This window comes from Paramormyrops kingsleyae, chromosome 1 (assembly GCF_048594095.1).
Source record: "Paramormyrops kingsleyae isolate MSU_618 chromosome 1, PKINGS_0.4, whole genome shotgun sequence".
NCBI lineage: Eukaryota > Metazoa > Chordata > Actinopteri > Osteoglossiformes > Mormyridae > Paramormyrops > Paramormyrops kingsleyae.
In genome coordinates this window covers 28,582,069-28,599,352 of record NC_132797.1, presented here as the reverse complement: position 1 = coordinate 28,599,352, position 17,284 = coordinate 28,582,069, and the positions used below count along the sequence as shown (strand labels likewise).

The 17,284-nt window shown below is 42.8% G+C and overlaps 1 protein-coding gene across 5 annotated transcripts in view; it reads left to right on the top strand.

Moving 5' to 3' along the window:
* Positions 1–17,284, top strand: part of jcada (junctional cadherin 5 associated a) — a 34,381-nt gene that overhangs the window by 13,827 nt on the left and 3,270 nt on the right. For 4 of the 5 annotated variants that reach the window (XM_023823628.2, XM_072712992.1, XM_023823629.2 and 1 more), the window contains 2 exons: positions 8,323–8,708; positions 13,380–17,230. In XM_023823628.2, coding sequence (XP_023679396.2) covers positions 8,410–8,708; positions 13,380–17,230 — 4,150 coding nt within the window. In that variant the 5' untranslated portion in view covers positions 8,323–8,409. Of the gene's footprint in view, positions 1–7,550; positions 8,031–8,322; positions 8,709–13,379; positions 17,231–17,284 lie in introns of those variants that run through there. The other variant, XM_023823630.2, reaches the window with a different exon arrangement.

Here is a 17,284-nt window from a genome sequence, read left to right as displayed (position 1 = left end):
AGAGCTGCCGCGATTAGTCGACATAGTCAATTACGTCAACCCTGAAAATGCGTTGACATCAATATTTTAAATCAATAAATTTATATCAATCAATATTTTTTCAATTATTAAGAAAAAACTACTTTTATGATTTCTAAAATGCTTCAATTCATTATAACACGTTTTCCTTTAATATCACTATGTAGTGATAGGAGTACTTCAAATTATAACAAAACAAAAAGGTGGTTTTTACGCTATGCAAAGCTTGATGGCATACCACTAGCGCTATGCATGACCACCTGAAGAGGAAATGCACAGAAGATATTCGGGACGATGGATCGCCAGGGTAGGCAAAAACACCCTAAGTGCTGTCTATTCATGTTTATTAAACTAGTACTAGAACAGAGAGCTTTTTAATATCTTTTGTCCTTGTAGCTGCTAATACACTCATTATTAAAGCCATAAAGTTGTCTGCCTGCCGCATTAGAATCTTCATTGAATAAGGTTTTGTGAAAATGTTATGGGTCAAATCTGGGCTTGTTCTACGTTGATTGAGGGTGTTGGTGTGTGTGTTTGTGCACGTTGGACTGGTTGGGACCAGTGTTGTTATCATAAACTAAAACTGAAATGAAAACAAATAGTAAATAAAAGAAATTAATTTGTGAACTGAAATAGAAATGAAAACCATATTTACAAAAAAAAAAACTCCGGACTTTAATTTGCAAAAAGTACCACAACACCATCTTTTACCTTGTTTAACCACAGTATCTCCGCTTTTAAAAGATGATGTGGCTGCTGAGCTGTTCCTTCCTTCATGTGACTTAAGTGCTTCTTGTTTGCGTCGCACGTGGCGTGCTCCACTAACCAAATATATTAAGCATGAGGATACGGCAAATTTACATAGATTACTAACTTTTGGACATCACAATACATATCTCATTAATATTTTTAGGCATACAACTGATCTGCTTATCGAATTGTGGGCGAAAATAATGTGCATATAGTCCCGAAAAGTCAATGTGCATTATCTAAAGTCCTGCAATTACATTGTAGCGGACATTAATAATATACACTATCCATGACAGTTTAAGGTTCCGTTTATTACGAGCAGATTTGTTATGCATTAGTCATTTTATATATCGTGCCTCATGCATGCCACAGGGACACAGCAGGTAATATGTGCTGGGTGAGTGCCTGGTGGTTTTTGATGTAGTAGGGGACGTCTTAAGAAGTTCTGTCAGCTGCTGGTTAATAAACAAGGCGGACGTGTGTCCTCACTTGTGAGGAATTGCCCAACTTTTTCTTCCAGTTTCTACAGCGTACAGTTTGTTGTTGTTAAAATAAAATTAAGTTACATCAAATGGTACAGGTGATTTTCTGAAGAAAAATGAATCGTTTAGCATAGTCGACCAATCGATAAAATGGCTGATAGATTAATCTATAGAAAAATAGTCGTTAAGTGATTTAACAGCACAATGGGGTAGTCCCGTCAGTAAGGAATTACAGTAGCATAGTTGTGAGATGACAAGTGCCTTGACCAGAGCTGAGCATCATATTATGACAAATAAGGCTTGATCTTCCTGATGTTATAACCTCCAAGACTGGGAGATGACTGCTATTTGGTCAGCAAAAGATAGATGGTCATTTGTTATTACATATAGGTCCCTAGCAGACCTTTAAGGTGACACCATTGATCCAAGCTGTACAGTGATGTTGTGGTGAATGGTCAGGCTGGCAGGGAAGGCAAGAAGCTTGGTCTCCAAAAGGTTCAGCCAAAGGTGATGATCCCTTGTCCAGGTCACAATGTTGTTGAAGCATGTGAAGACCTGGGCTGTTCAATTTCCAAAAGGCCAGGAGCTTGTTGCAGCTGATGGTATATTCTAACATTCCAGTGTAATGAATAACATTAACACAGGTTGCCTGGAATGACTGTAGTAATACTAGAAGGAATGGTCTTCTGGCTGTAAGTTAGAATCCTCACTATGTTGGTTTTGAGGAATCAAAAACAGCCTCTTGCATAGTCACACACCACTTATCTAGAATCTTATCTAAAACAAATGTAAAGTTTTGTAATGGTTTAATTTAATTTGAACTTTAATTTAAACATAATTGTGCAGTTTAATGGAAAGATTACAGAACATGTATTTCCATTTATCCATCTTCCAACTGCCTGGAAAGAGTCTGGTGGGGGGGGGGGGTGGGGGTGGGATTGGGGCTCATCCCTCGCATCATAGGGTGTAAGATTGGAGAAAATACTTGAATTGGGAAACCAGTCTATTGTAGGGCACATAAATAATCCTGGGGAGTTTAGTGACACTGTATAACTTCACAAATACGGAGTGATGGCAGGATGCCAACAAATGTATGATAAAAACATGCATGGGAATTTCTTGACTTTTGAATGTTGTTTTCTTTCGCAGGTTTCTGATGTGTACAGGGCTTAGAGGTTACATAGTTCAGAATTCTGAGAACTACTAATACTTAAAGCACTTTGTGTTACGACTTGCCTCACTGCAGAATTTCCACTTCGGTCAGGAAGTTCACAGACATGTACTTCCTGTTCCCCAGTAGCTCCAGTTGGGAAGGAATCCTTATTCAATAAACAGAACCTAGTAGTAATGCTCTTTCCAGTAGGCCAGACAGTAAAAGAATAAGCCAGGAAAAAAACCTTTTTAACAACTAAATCAACATATTAACTTTGTATTTACATGTTTGAGTAATTCTAGTGTCTGATTTCTCACAAGGTCATGTTGACCTTGGTACTCAGCTAAGAGTTAGCTTCCAGAAGAGCGCGTAGTACAGGTTGTGTTCCAAGACTAAGTGTATTTTTAACCGTGGGTAGTATTTTTCACTCATTTCCTTGGTGTCTCTGCCCTGCTTTAAATAACACATGAACCCAAACAGAATTTACTGTAGGATGTGTCTACGTGACCCTGTTGGAAAAGCAAAATGGTGCTACTCCACAGCAACAGTGTCAGAAAACAGAGGCTTAAGCTACTCTAGATAACAGGTTATAGGGGACGGGTAGGTAATTTGAAACAGAGCTGCTAAAGTTTACCGCATATAAGTTATAGTCTGGGCCTACTTTTGTGGTGGAGAAGGTGTTTATATCTCATGCCAGAGTTTAAAGCAGTTATAGCTGTGAAATTCTGGGAAGAACTTTATCTTTGCCACTCCTTGGTTTGAAGTCTCCCTGTGGATTCCTTATCCCTTTTGTGGGATGTTCTGTCGCCAGCAACTTCAAGAAACTTTGTCAGACTCCTTTAGTCATTATAACAGGATAAAGCATGGAGAAGATCAGGCAAATAAAGGGATAAATGGCAGGGGTCAGCCAAGTCACTGAGCAGCCACTGGGGGTTCATGAGAAACAAATGTACGATATGCTAGATATCATTAGCATGCTAGTGACATTCTTTTGCACATATATAACATGCTTTAAAACAGCAAATAGTCTAAAGGTAATTTGTAAACTACAGTTTACATTCTACAGTTCACTATAGCAGGTTCAGTTTTTTTTCTATCAAACTCCTAATACTATTGTGAAGAATTCGCAGAATTGTGGTAAATTAGGAATTCATTTTCTGTAACTATTGTTCTGGGGTCTGCTGCAAAATGTCCATATCTAGTTTTAGAGACAAGTTTGGAATTAAAGTATCTTTCCTCCTGAAATAAGTGTAGATGCTGGCTGAAATACTTTCAGTGACTTTGCTTATCTGAAGTCAGTTGACGCCTGCATGACAACACAACATTAACAGCACAGGTGCAGTGCGAGTATCATGAGAAGGCAACACGTTTGCCTCTTCGTTTGCTCTGAAGGCGAGAAAGGAGGGACAAAAATGACAAATTAAAGACACGCCCTCCCTCCAGCCTGGGAATGGAAAGAACTCCAGATTCTGGATTATGTCATCAGGAAGTACAACGCTGCTGACCAGGAAGTCACGTGGTTTCCGATGATTTCCAACCACTTTCCAACTTTCCGGTTTCACCCTTTCCGTCGTAGTGTGATGCTGTTAGCATGCAAAAAGGACAAAAAAAAAGTTATGACTTTGTAGTCTGCAAATAAATTTACCGGAAGGTCTGCCATGCCACCAACACTTTTTACATTTGTATCTGAATTCCTTATTTTACAAAAAACAATCAAAACAAAACTCCCTTCGGTGCCAGATGGCCTAGTGATGTCTATTGTCCTCCAGTGGCTTGCATGCCTTATATGGGTCATGAGTACCGGGGTGACACGAAACTGTCAGCCTGGAGACTGTCAGCGTTCTCCAACTCTCTGGCGTTACAGCCACAGTAAAGGCCAGATGCCTACACAGAGACCTAAAAAAGGCTTTGTTTATTTATAAACCAGGCAAAGGACGCACTCCCGAAACCTCGAAACTTGCAGGGAGCCTGGAACGATCGTCTCCTCACCAGCCGCCACCGTAGTAGAACCGCGCAAATGTCACGCGGTACCGTCAGATTTGGATTGCTTGTGGCCTCGGTTTGTGTGAGGAAATCGCTGTCGCCAAAAACTTGAGTTTTGGGAACAGCCGTTGACTTTGCATGAGACACAGGCTACACTTTTCATAAAAATAATCAGTTTTTCTGTGGGTTTTACTGACCAGTAGCATTGCCTATTACAGATGATCAGGTTTTCTGTGGGTTTTGTTGATGAGTAACATCACCTTTTAAAAATGGTCAGGTTTTATTATGGTTTTTTTTACTAGTAGCGTCACCCAGTGGTTTTTGTAGGGTTTCATTAGAACTGGGTGTGGGTGTGTAAGATCAGTCGTGTTTGAATCTTTTGCTCCACACACATACATTATATGACCTAAGTTATCATGGTCCAGTGGCAGTAAAATGGGGGAATGCTTCCGGATTGAGAAAAATAAGATATGGACATGTCACATGGTACACACCATTCATCAGCGGGGTTGTTTCATGCTGTTTTAAGTCACCCTTGGGCAGCTCATGTGTTTATACTCTGGAGACTTTATTATTAATTACTGTGCATTTTTAAAGTATTGGGAACAAGCCAGCCAAATTTCAGCCTTCAGCTTCCACCATAATAGAGGCTGTTTTGTCTGTAAATGCCCCAGCGTTGTTGCATGCAATTTTCAAAGCATTTTTTTTGCATAAGGGGTTAGTACTGTTTAAACTGGGCTTATGGTAGGAATGTTATAACCAGAAGTCCTTAGCCAGAGCTCTCTGAAACTCTGTTGCTGATCCTGAAGATAAGTCCTGTGATGATGGACATCTGAACACGGGAAGATTCTGTATATACTGAGGCCCAAGGTTTGCACAGTCTTTAAGCATGGTTCCAAACTACCACACTGTAGATGAGGTAGAAACCTCAAATCAGCATCCATCACACTGAGGACCACTTAGCTAGACATTTCTGATGCTGTAACTCTGTCCAGGATGGCAGAGCAGAGTGGCAGAAAGCGATATTTAGAGCTTTGGCTATGCTGGCATCAGCCAGACAGATTAGGTTCTTCTCTAGAACTTGGACTCTAGGGTGCTTTCACACTGCTTGAAATTTTTTTCTGCACCCAGAACCTTTTTCCGGAACCAGGGACTTTTGTTGTGTTCACACTGCAGGAACTTGCCCCGATTGTAGTTCCTCAGAGGCAATTCCAGAACCCTTTCTTAGTACCTACTCCAGACAAGGTACTTTACATTAGGGGAGAGGTAGCTTGCTGATTGGTTAACCAAAAGCACCGGCACTAACTTGACAGTTGCGTGGAAGTACAGGAAAAGAGTAGCAGAGCAAAAATTGAACAGCATTTGTGTACCTGACTTACACTTAATGCATCTATTAATACATTTTTTGCTTGCATCTCCATATTTCTGCATTGCAAAATTTGATTGCTAACCAATATACTTTTGTCTAATATTGCCAGTGCTGAATCTTGCCAGTGCTTATTAATGGGATAATGTTGCATATTTTTTTTATTCTGTGGGAGATGAAAGATTAAACTGCTGGCCAGATTTTGCAAGAATCATGAACATGTTATGGGTCATATAAGTAACATATAAATAAAAGGCTGTGTTCAGTTTTGATCACGATCAATCCCCCTAAAAACTAACAAAATGAATGATTTATCCTCCATTATTTTTGTGTGGCAGTGAAGTTTCATATGAAATTATGTGAGAAGTTTAAAATACAGATTTTTGCATATTCCATGCTTATTTAGCGTAAAGGTCCCAGTTCCTGTTGTGTTGTGTGAAAGTGACAAACGAAAGTGTCCAGGAGCTACAGAAGTCCAAGGTGGAGCTCTGGGACTCGTATGCCAGGACCAAGCTCCGGAACTTGGGTTTGAAAGCTCCTTATTTGACCATGTTTGATATGAAGAGCTGTTTTTCAGTTGCAAATCACATGTAGGGTCCTTAATCCCAGTCAGCTGACCGTGTGAGAATCAGTTCTGAGGACCAACTCAAACTAGGACCTCTCCCCTCCTAAGTAGGGAAAAAAAATTGGAAAAAAAATTCACATCGCAGTATTTCAAATTTTTGTTGTTAATCTTGTGATATTGGTAAAAACAAAAAAGGAGTTGGAAATTTGCCAAAAATATACTACAGCTAAATAGAACTCATCTCCCAATAGAGTCTGTCAAATAAGTTGGAGGTGTCGCCATGAATTGTGCCGAAAGGCACAAAACAGTGTAGACAGATCGCTCAATTTTGTTCATATGAAATTCGGAATATTTCCATACGGCAGAGGACTAATGTTTCTCCGTAACCAGATCTTGTTTGCTTTTCTCCTCCTCGCTCATTTTTGTTAAAATTCTCACAAACGTGCTACGCTGGCTATGAGTGCATCTGACAGCCAGGACAGAAATGTTCATTATTGGTCTAGAGAGCCACACGTAGAGCTCAGGCAAAAGCAGCACCGTATTATATTCTACATAATCTTGAACAGGAACAATCATTAAAATAGTAAAGCTAAACTAAGCTAATAGCTAAAACTTGCTAAGTTTTGTTTCCTGTGACAGAGTAAAAATGTTTTAGCACTTATCTTAACCCAGCTGACTATCACAGTGGTTGCATTGTGACATTTGCATGTGTATAACTTGCAATGTCAATATTAGTATCACAATTTGTGCAGCTGTACTTCGTAACTGTGCCGTTAAGCAAATATGATGCATAAAAGTTGACTATAAAACTCTTTTACCAACAAGCGTCACACATAGTCTTTAAATAATGAAAAGGATGTTTAGTAATGCATAAATGGCACGTATTGTGCTATTCATGCTGTTTGCAGTGCAGTTCTCTAAATATGTATATTTGAATTACAGAACTGTACTTCATGTAAGGCTAATTTATTGTTCTGCATGCAATGATTATCTGTACAGTCAAAATTACATTTTGCTGTGATTATCATCTATAAGACCAAAAACATTAATGGAGGGGAGAGGGCAAACCATTGATAAAATATATTTGAATAGGTGTTGTTTGCAGGTATTTGTCATTTCTGGATACCTGTGCTGTTTTTGTTTACACATCTCTCTTGATCACATGCTGTAAAAATTCCAGAATCCCAGAATAGAATCTAAGCTTTTTTTAAAAAAAACTTTAAATGAGTTTGGATGAAACACCTCTGGCATCGGGAGTGATGGGGAAGGGCGTCTCGCTCAGCAGAAATCGCTGCGCTTCCTGCACTGCTCCTCCGTGCTTCACCTCGCCTGTCAGGCACACGCCGGCGCATAATGTGCCGCTCGCGCTCTCACATGCACGTGGCGCAATCCACGCACAGCGCTGCATTCCCTGCGCAGCTTCGGACCGCAGCAAAAAAAAAAATTAATCTCGTGCGGTTACTTTGTTTCTCTCTCATCGTTCCTGCCACGGGTTCAGGTTTAGATGTTGCCGGGAGAGAGCAGAGATGGGCGGACGGGCTGCAAGCTGAGCCATGGCTGGTCTGTTAACCATCTAAAATCTCCCGTCCTCTGAAACGCCGAGCACTGATGCTGAAGACTCTCAATCGGCAGCTCCCCACAGCTGCTTCCAGGCTGGAGGGGCTGGGAGTCGGCCTCCGTGAGGGAACTCCTTCAAACGCCACCCTCCCGACGGTTGGCATTTTCTTTTCCTTTTATTTTGTTTTTTTTTGTTGTTGTTTTTTTTTTTTCGCTGAGCGATTTTTAACAGCGTAAGTACGTTATTCAGATCAAAGCTGGGATCGTCATGGGGTTGAGCGGAAGAAAAGGGAGAGGGGCAGGCAGCATGAATCATCACAGGGCTTAAAAAACGGGGGCTTTTTTTTTTTTTTTGTTCCGACCCCACCGTCCGGCCCTCAAAGGAGAAAGGATATCGGGGATAATCGTTTTTAATGCTGCCTCCTTGTGTCCCCCTCTGTTTTCCCAGTGATGGCCTCTGCGGTGCAGTTGTACGCCGGCTGGAAGTTCTGCTGGTAGGAGACGGTGCCGCCCCTCCTGGGATAGAAGACCCAACATGTACAGCGTACAGGATCTCCTGATTTCTCATGGATACAAATTGCCCGGTAAAGCCCCGTCGCCCTGTGAGGGGCACCAAGCTGACTGGAGGCGTGAAATCGCCGGGAACAGGTCTGGTCATGGAACAGCGAACGGGTATGAGACGGACACGGGGGCCTATGTCTGCGGAGGGCAGCCGCTGGCTAAGGGCTACTCCAGTGACAACGAATGCAGGGAGAGGAACCAAAGGAGAAAAGCCGGCAGCGGTTACCAAGGTGACACACAGTCCCTGGGAGATTCTCTTGCCACAGATAGCGGGTGAGTTCCTTCTCTTTTCTTTTTTCATACTGCTTTTCCTTAGTGCCTCTTAGCACCACAAGAAAACTTGGCCCCCCCAGTGAGTCTGCATAGGACTCCCCCCACCCTCTCCGGCTGCTGTAAATGCTCCGGCTGTGGCCAGGGCAGTGTCCCCCGCCATGGGGAGAGCTACGTAAAGGTGGGGTTGGTCACGAGGTTTTTCAGGTGCTGGGAATCGATGCCGAGAGCCACATCCCCACCCCCTCCCAGGTACCTCGACTGCTACTACTACGTACCGACCCAAATAAAATCACAAAGAGGGTAATATAGATAATGTGAACCCAAGTACACAGGCGCCACATGGGACTGTGTGCTGTAAACAGTGCCACCCAGCACAGGATCCAAGCCCGGTTCCTATGCAAGGCCGCCAGCCTGACCCACATCCCCTTATATAACATATAAATATTATACGATGTATTTAAATATGGATGCATACTCTGATCAAAAGGATGTTTGCATTCTAGCATGGAGGCGCTGGAGCGGCTTCTGCGTGAAACGTGACGGTTGCTGGAAGACTCCTGTGTTTCTTTACGGTCTCGTGTAGAGATCTGTAATATTGCCCCACCTATTTCTGGATTCTTCACCAGGTCGTACTTTCAGTCCTATAGCTGACGCTGCTTCTGTTCCTTTTCCACTAAAACCCAAATGTTAGATTCACTGCTGTGCAGTAGAAGACTAGTTCATTTATTTGTTTACATTTAATCCTGCAAATATCTTGTAGTGTTGTCATAACGCTTTCCTTGGATACGTCATTATTTTGAAAGACAGATGTGTCCAGTAGGCTTGAAAATGGCCTTTTCCTCAACGTTTGTGTTTTTATAAATGTTAATGGTTATTTCTTTTTACCAGTAACGTATTTTGTTTACTGCTGCAGATACCATTTAGCTAGCACTTGTTTACCCAGAATGCAGTGCTGCACCTTTTTTGCAGAAGCTGTAAAATGCAGATGCTTTTCTTTAAGCGTAAAAAGGCCCTAAAAGAACATCATATGTTTTTACTTAGAAATTACTTAGAAGTTTTTAAATATGTTTTTAAATATGTTCACCTGGTGTGGATTGTAAAACGAGCAGTCAGATAGTATTGGGGGTCTGAAACTGGTTTAAATGGTAATTGTAAAAAGTTCATGCATTTCAAAAAAGGAACACAAATGTCAACACTAAACAATTCTTCTGATAGTGAATCTGTAAATCGCAATCCATTAGACCATATCAGAAATGATATACCTCCAAAAAAGATGATGTGCAAAGATCCTAATATTTTGGGTTTAGTGAGTTATATGTTTTGGGCTGCTTGCATGACTGGTGGAATTAAAATCTCATTTCAGTATTGTTTTTATGTTGTACGAGTCAAGATTTAATCCTTTTCCCTTTAGAAAGGCAAAATGAGTTTTAGATGCAAAAAAGGCAGTGAACCGTCTTATTTAACCTGCCAGAATAGATGGTTTAGATTTGATGTCATACTCACAGAATGACCTTTGATGATGACCTTGCACACTGACCCATATTTGATGATATTTGGTACTAAATCTCTATTCCCACTAGTTCACACTAGCTTCTCTCTCACCCCCTGTCCTTTTGATTAACAAACTGGTTTTTATAACACATACAAATGTACAATTCATGTCTATTAAAATGCCAGATCTAAATATATTTGCTTCTTCTGTCAGTTTTGCTGACGATATGCTCAGCATTCCGTGCTGAATCGTGGAATGTCATTCTTCTGCCGGGTGGGGTTGTGTGTGGGTTACCGTCTACTAGCTCTTTGGCTTCAAAGCGAACATTTTCAATTCTGGCACCGTCAACAAATAACTGCCCAGCCACTTACCTGGAATAGCATTATAGCTCGTCATCTAATGCACCAGGAAGACTTGTGCATTTGTGTATGTTATATATGCGCATGTCCTGTGCTGCCTGGGATCAGCTCCAGGTTTTCCCCCGTGACCTTGGACTGGATGAAGTGATTGGAGGATGCATAGATGGATGGATATCATATGATATATGTATTTCTTAATTTATACATTTATTCATTTCTATTATATATTTGAGGATAATGACAGGCACCCTATTTTCACATTTTCACTTAAAACATTATTGTTTTGAAAATTGCTTTAATCTTTAATCATTTTAGTGTTTTAGTCGTTATTTTCTCCCTTTTATCTTTTTTCATTTTACTCATCGACTATGATTTCAACAGATAAGCAAAACTGGATTGTTTGATGAGAGCAGTGGGGAGGTCTGTCTCAGGTCGAGGGCGTGGCAGGTTTCTGTTATCCTCCAGAATATCTTAGGGCACTTTCATGGGAATTTTGGATTAGCCTCCCTTCTGAAATCACTGGGAAGACAAATTCAGTATCCCGCCATGCTGCATGCCGAAACAGCCCAGAATCCGCCGTTCACCACGCATCCAAATGTGCTTTTTTATCTATGTTTATGACATATCCTTTGGGAACATCACCAGTGACACACATAGGTTGTACTGTAATGCAGTCAAAGGGATTGCATTTGAATGGAGCAATGCCCACAGATTTTTAGGTGCCGGCACCCTTTTGGTCACAGCTCAGGCCGAACAAAGGTTGTCAGGGTTGTGCTTAAAGGGGAACTCAACCCAGGACTTCATTTTATTCATCGCCACACAATGTTCCCACGTATCCGAAGGAAACTGCTTTCAGGCATCTTTGACTAAGAATCGGCTCTGGATTTTCCAAGAAGGTGGTGGAAAAAAAGTCTATGGAGAAAACTTATGTACTGTACAAAACATATTTTATACATACCAGTATTATTTTAATATATGAATATATGTGTAAGAATATTCAGTTTCTATTGTTAACATCTGCTGCTTGCTAACTTGCTCTAACCTATATTGTTAAATTATTATTATTAAAACAGGGTCCTGCATAATTTTTTTTTGTTCCTTTTCCTTAATTTTCCATGAATCTTGTTTTTTTTGTATTTGTGTGTATATGTAGCCCCATAGGGAGGCCAAGGAAAATGGTATTTCAATGCACTGTGTACTTATACATGGATGTGTTGACAATAAAGAACTCTTGAGTCTTGAATATAAAGATGAGGACGAGTGTCACAGACAGGCATGGTAAAGGACGGACAATCCACGTTGTGGTTCATAAACAAAAGGGTTTTATTAAAAGTAAAACAAAACAAGAACTAAAGCAGCACATGAACAGGCAAGGTAACTGGACAAAATGACCAGCTGATGAGAGGAACAGGGGCATGCACTTACTGGACACAGGTATGGGCACTAACAACACAAGAACGCAGATGAGGGCAATCAACAGATAAAGCATCAAACACCAGGAGAAATTAAAATATCAAAACGTAACAGACCAAGGCTATACACAAGGAATAACGGAGCAACAACTGCAGCAGAAATACACAAATATAAGATAAACCAGGAAAATACAAAGAAACATAAATGTTAAATTGTAACTAGTTATATAGATATAATTATAAATTATTATTACTTTTATAATTATAACTCAATTTTACAATGGAAGGGGAAGCTTGGATAACATAACTGCCCGCTCAGCACATTAACCCATGCAGTGGCCCAGGGAACAGGAGAAACACAAGGAGCTAACACCAAACAGGATGGCCAGCGACACCTGCAGGCTGAACAATAAAACTGAAATAACGAAAAGGACAGGGCAGGGGCTGATCCTGACAGATGAATCCAGATGATGGGAAAATGCTAGAGGTTGTAGTTTCCTACTACAGTAAATAAGGAATTACTCCATTACTCAGGAAACTACAGAATTTTGCCAGAAGCACTTCTTAAGAAGGCAGACTAGATACTTTAGGAGCAGTATACTTTAGGACCATATTTTTAGCCAAAATCATTGTACAAAACCAAAATGAGATGAGTCTACAAGAATAGTAACCATAAATTATAGATAGGGAATAGATAGATTTAATCAGCGCTAACGCAACAAATAACTAAAATGAATCTGTAGAATTTAATCTTAACCTGCTTTTTAATGTTACCTTCAAAATCTTCGTATCAACTGTTCACAGAGAAAACACATATTTTGGGAAAGGGCACCTACCTATTACTATAAACCATACACTTGTTCATCTGTCAAAAGTCCTGGTTTATGCCTCAGAAAATGTCAATGTATTGGTTCATTAAAAGGACCTTTAAGATTAACTGACAATGGTGCCCCAAACATTATTTTCTGGCACGAAATGTGCCTACAACATTTCATTCAGACAGTAAATCAAATCTGTCTTACCGCACACTTTGCATTACTCTTACAGTAAGCCTTTATGGCATAATGTGATGACCAACAAAGGTTAGGAAAATATCATTAGTATGTATCTTCTTGGACCCTTGTAATGCAAAGTACTTGGTATACAATAAGGTGTTTTTGTCTGGCACACACAACATCATGGTTCCCAGTTATACTATAACTTTGGCCATTTACTTTTTGCTCCATTTGCCTCTTTATATATGTTATCATTTACAAAAACTGTACTGTTGACTGGAATATCGAGCTAGCAGATAGCTTTTTTGAGTACATTTCAGCCCATAGTAATATTTATTTGTAAGATTTGTTTGCTTGAAATCTCCCTGTCTGTTATGAAGCTCACTAACATAATCATTGTATTTCTGCTGCAGGTTCTACGATGACCCAAGGAGTCTGTCTTCTCAGAGGGATGGGAGGGATGTGTCCTATTGGAGAAGGAGGGGTCAGGACTTCAGCATCTTATTGGATTTTTCAGATAGGAGAGATCCAAGAGGAAGCAGCTTCAGCAAGGCAGGAATGCCACCGGATGGGCTAGGACATGAGAGGCAGAGGTGGGACGATGGTGCCCGGCTTCGAGATGAGGAGCAGAGAATGGTGATTGAGGACAGGAAATGTCAGAGTCTGGGCACAGAAGACTGGCAGCCAGCAGTGGACTTGGGACGACAGCTTTCCGATGGAGAAGGCGAGAGGTGGGCACGTGAGCAGCAGCGTATGATGGCCCCTGGGGGCGACACCCACCCTGGGACACGAGGGAAGTCCCAATCACTCCCCAGGGTGCTGTCACCGGAAAGAGCGCAGTATCCTGAAATGCCAGTGTGGGGACCCATTTCCTTCACTGGCCTGAGGGTCATTGGCAGCCAATCCCAAGGACCTTCCAGGAAGTTCCACATAGAGCTAAGCAGTAGAGATGCTCCTAAGTCCCTCCTACCAATCCCCAGGCTTAGCAGGCCCCTTAAACCACCCTCCTACGAGGCTCACCAGCAAACACGGGGAAGCTTGGAGATGCTTGCCGGAGATGTGGGGGTTCAGCCAAGAGACAAAGCATTGCACTCCCAAAGGGTTAGTGGGGGTTCTAGGCCAGACTATTTTGCACAAGAACCAACGGGGTCCAACGCAGGGCCTCCGGTTTACATACCGCCTCCATCTTATAAAAGGCCTTTGCTGCAGAGAGGAAACCAAAAGATGTCTGGTGAAATATTGTCAAACTCCATGTGGAAGGGAGAGCCCTTTCAGCAGGGAGGGAAGTGGTCTTCCAGACAGGCAGGAAACTCTTGGCTGGACTATCAGAGGGACAGAAGTGCACAAGTTAGGAAAAAGATATGTCCTGGATATACAGAACAGCATGTGGGATGTGTTCAGTACATACCCTTCGATGACCCCCGTGTGAGACACATCTCAGGAGGGCTGTGTGGAAACTCACTGACCTACCCAGACAATATCCGAAGCATCAGTGAAGAGCTTCCCCGTGCTACAGTGTTTGAACAATCTTCACACAACAGTGCCTTTCTCCCACCAAAGGGACATTATATCAATATGGACACTGACAAGAGATCTTATAGTGAGCAAGACAATGAAAATAGACGGCTCAGTGGTGTGCACAAGGCGAGTGACAACTCCACAGCATCTGACCAAAGCTGTAACAAGTATCAGAAAGATCGATCTTACACGGCTTTCCAAAACATCTCATCTCAGCAGAATGCAAATTTGAACCAGGGATTCTGTGAGACTGTAACACAAGTCAAGAAAATCGAGCCTTGCCCTGAATTAGAAAAGAGCTCTAAAAGAAAATTCACTGAGACCATATTCTGTTTAGTGTCCGTCCCAATTCACTCACAGTCAAATGGGGAGTTGTCAGATCAGAATAACAACAAGAGAGTGCCAGATCCAGTAGGGGGCTCCACCGAAAACAATAGGAGCCATGTTCAAAACCAAAGCCTCCTAAGCACATCCTCATCTGAATTGGAACGGCGATCTTTGACTGGCGGAGCACTGAGTCTCAAAGGACGGAAAAGACCCTCTTATAGAAGGCCAATCCTTCAGCTGAACAAATGCAGAGAGCTGCAGTACCCTGGGTCCTGGCCTGGAGACCAGTACAGAGACCAGGAGACGCAGACCAGCTCCCCTGAGGTGTCCAAGGGACCTCCTCAGGTTCCCCCAAACCAGCAAGCACAAGACCAGGGCAATGCTGCTCCTGACACCACTACAGACAGCAGTGTAAGCACCGACTGCAGCAACAGATATAGCTACCCAATGAAGGGGCAGAAAAGCCTGAATCCTTCCAGCAACAGCGCCTTCTCAAGGACAGCCAATTTCTCCAACCAGCTTATCAAGAACAAAACTCAGCAACCACAATTCTCAGGAAGCCAAGAAGAGGAGGACTACCTTCCAGCCCAAAAGAGTGACAAACCGGCAGCCGGCAATGGCCAGGAGGTCTTTGGTCAGTTCCTGCTAAAGCCTGTCAGTAGACGCCCAGGGGATGCAATAGAGGAACTGGAGTCTTTCAACAAGGAGCTTCAGGAACAGTTTGGCCAGACGCCAAGTGTTGACCAGTGTATAGAGAACCTGGATGAGGCATACAGAAACATCCTGGAGCTGAGTAAGACCAGCACTAATGCTGAAAGCCCCCTGCTGAAAGTTCTGGATGACAATAAGGGAACGGGTCTGTCCGATGAGTTCCCAAACACAAACAAGACTGCTTTCAGGAGCTGGACGTCTGCTACGGATCCAGAATACCGAGAGGTGAGGAGCGCATTTTCTAGACCTGCAGGGAAGGCAGTGAGTTTCAGCAGACTGCAGAGAGAAGAGGCGCCAGTGGTGTCAGAAACTGGCCTCCCAGACCAGAATGCCACCACTCACATTCTCCAGAATGTACAAGGTGACCGCAAGGCATCAAAGCCAGACATTACTGTACCCTCAGAGTCTCTACTGAAGGATGTAGGATTAACGGTGTACACAGAAGCTCCAGGGGCTCCAAGACAACTGATGCAGGATGCCTCCACACTGACCAGTCCCCCTGACTATGAGGATGTATGTCAAGCTTTGCAGATGTCAAGGGAAAAACCAGTGCCAAAAGAGAAGAAAGAGAACAAATTCAGGAGTCTGAGCACAGGTCCTCTGACAACACTGAAGAGTGCAGGATACTGCAGTGCAGGTTCCACACTGGAAAGTTCCTTTTCCAAAGCTGTGAGAGGAAGGAAGTCAAAGAAAGGGAACTCGCTGCCAAAATTCAGTGGGGAAAAGAGTGTGAATGTTATAATGGTCAAAAGACAATTTGATAGGTTCTACAATAGGGGGGGGACACGTTGCATTGTCGATGATGTACCAGACGATGACATAAATGAAGTCACTGCTCCTGACAACACTTCTGAACATTTCGATTGGAGGAAGCAGTTGTCATTGGCCGAGAAGCATCTGGAGACGCTGCTGCTGAAAGAGAAAGTCAACAGTGTGCCAGCAGAAGACCTAAGCAAGCTTTATGAAGTTAAATGTGCTGAGGGCATCCCTGAGAATGAGTCCATTGAAGAGAGGGCAGCCAGAATATTAGGAATAGACGTGCCTGCTGAATCTTTGGGCGTGGTGGACCGGAGAGATGGGAAACAAGCAGAAGAACCAAAAAAGGAAAATGACAGCGAACATCTGGGTAGTAAATCTCCAGAATGTGCCAACGGAAAGCAAATGCATGTGAGCGACCAGTGTGAAGAAGTGAGCGAGGCATCCATATCAGATATGAGACAAGAAGGTGAGACGGCGGACGAGATGGAAACCAGTAAGGACAGTAACCTTAGCAAGGATAATGGGAACTGCGTCAGAAAGAAACCAGGAGCACCAGAGGGCCCTGAGAATAAGCCAGTTCTGTCTGTGAGGATCAATGCTGATGATGGGTGTAAGGGCCCGGGCACGTCCCGGATGATCGAAGCACTGCAGGGCAGGCTAGGTGCCTCATCCTGCAAGGTAGCAGCAGATCGCTTGGCCCGGATGAAGGAAGTGGACTCTGTGTCACGGATGAGACGCCTCAGTTTCAGGAGCTTGGACTCGGGAGAGGAGCCTGAGGATGAGGCCAGGGCAGGGGCAAGCATGCTGGAACAGTCCCAGCCCGCCCAGCCCCAGCCCCAGTCCCGTAATACTACCCCAGCCACCAAGAGGGCGCTTACTCTACCCCCAGGCTTTAGCGTGTCCTCCAAAAGAACAGAGCTCCAAGACGGGGATCCGCAGCCCCCCTCAGGTCAGTCTGTGAACTTATGTGCTGATGTGTTTGTCTCTGCGACTAGACTGTGTT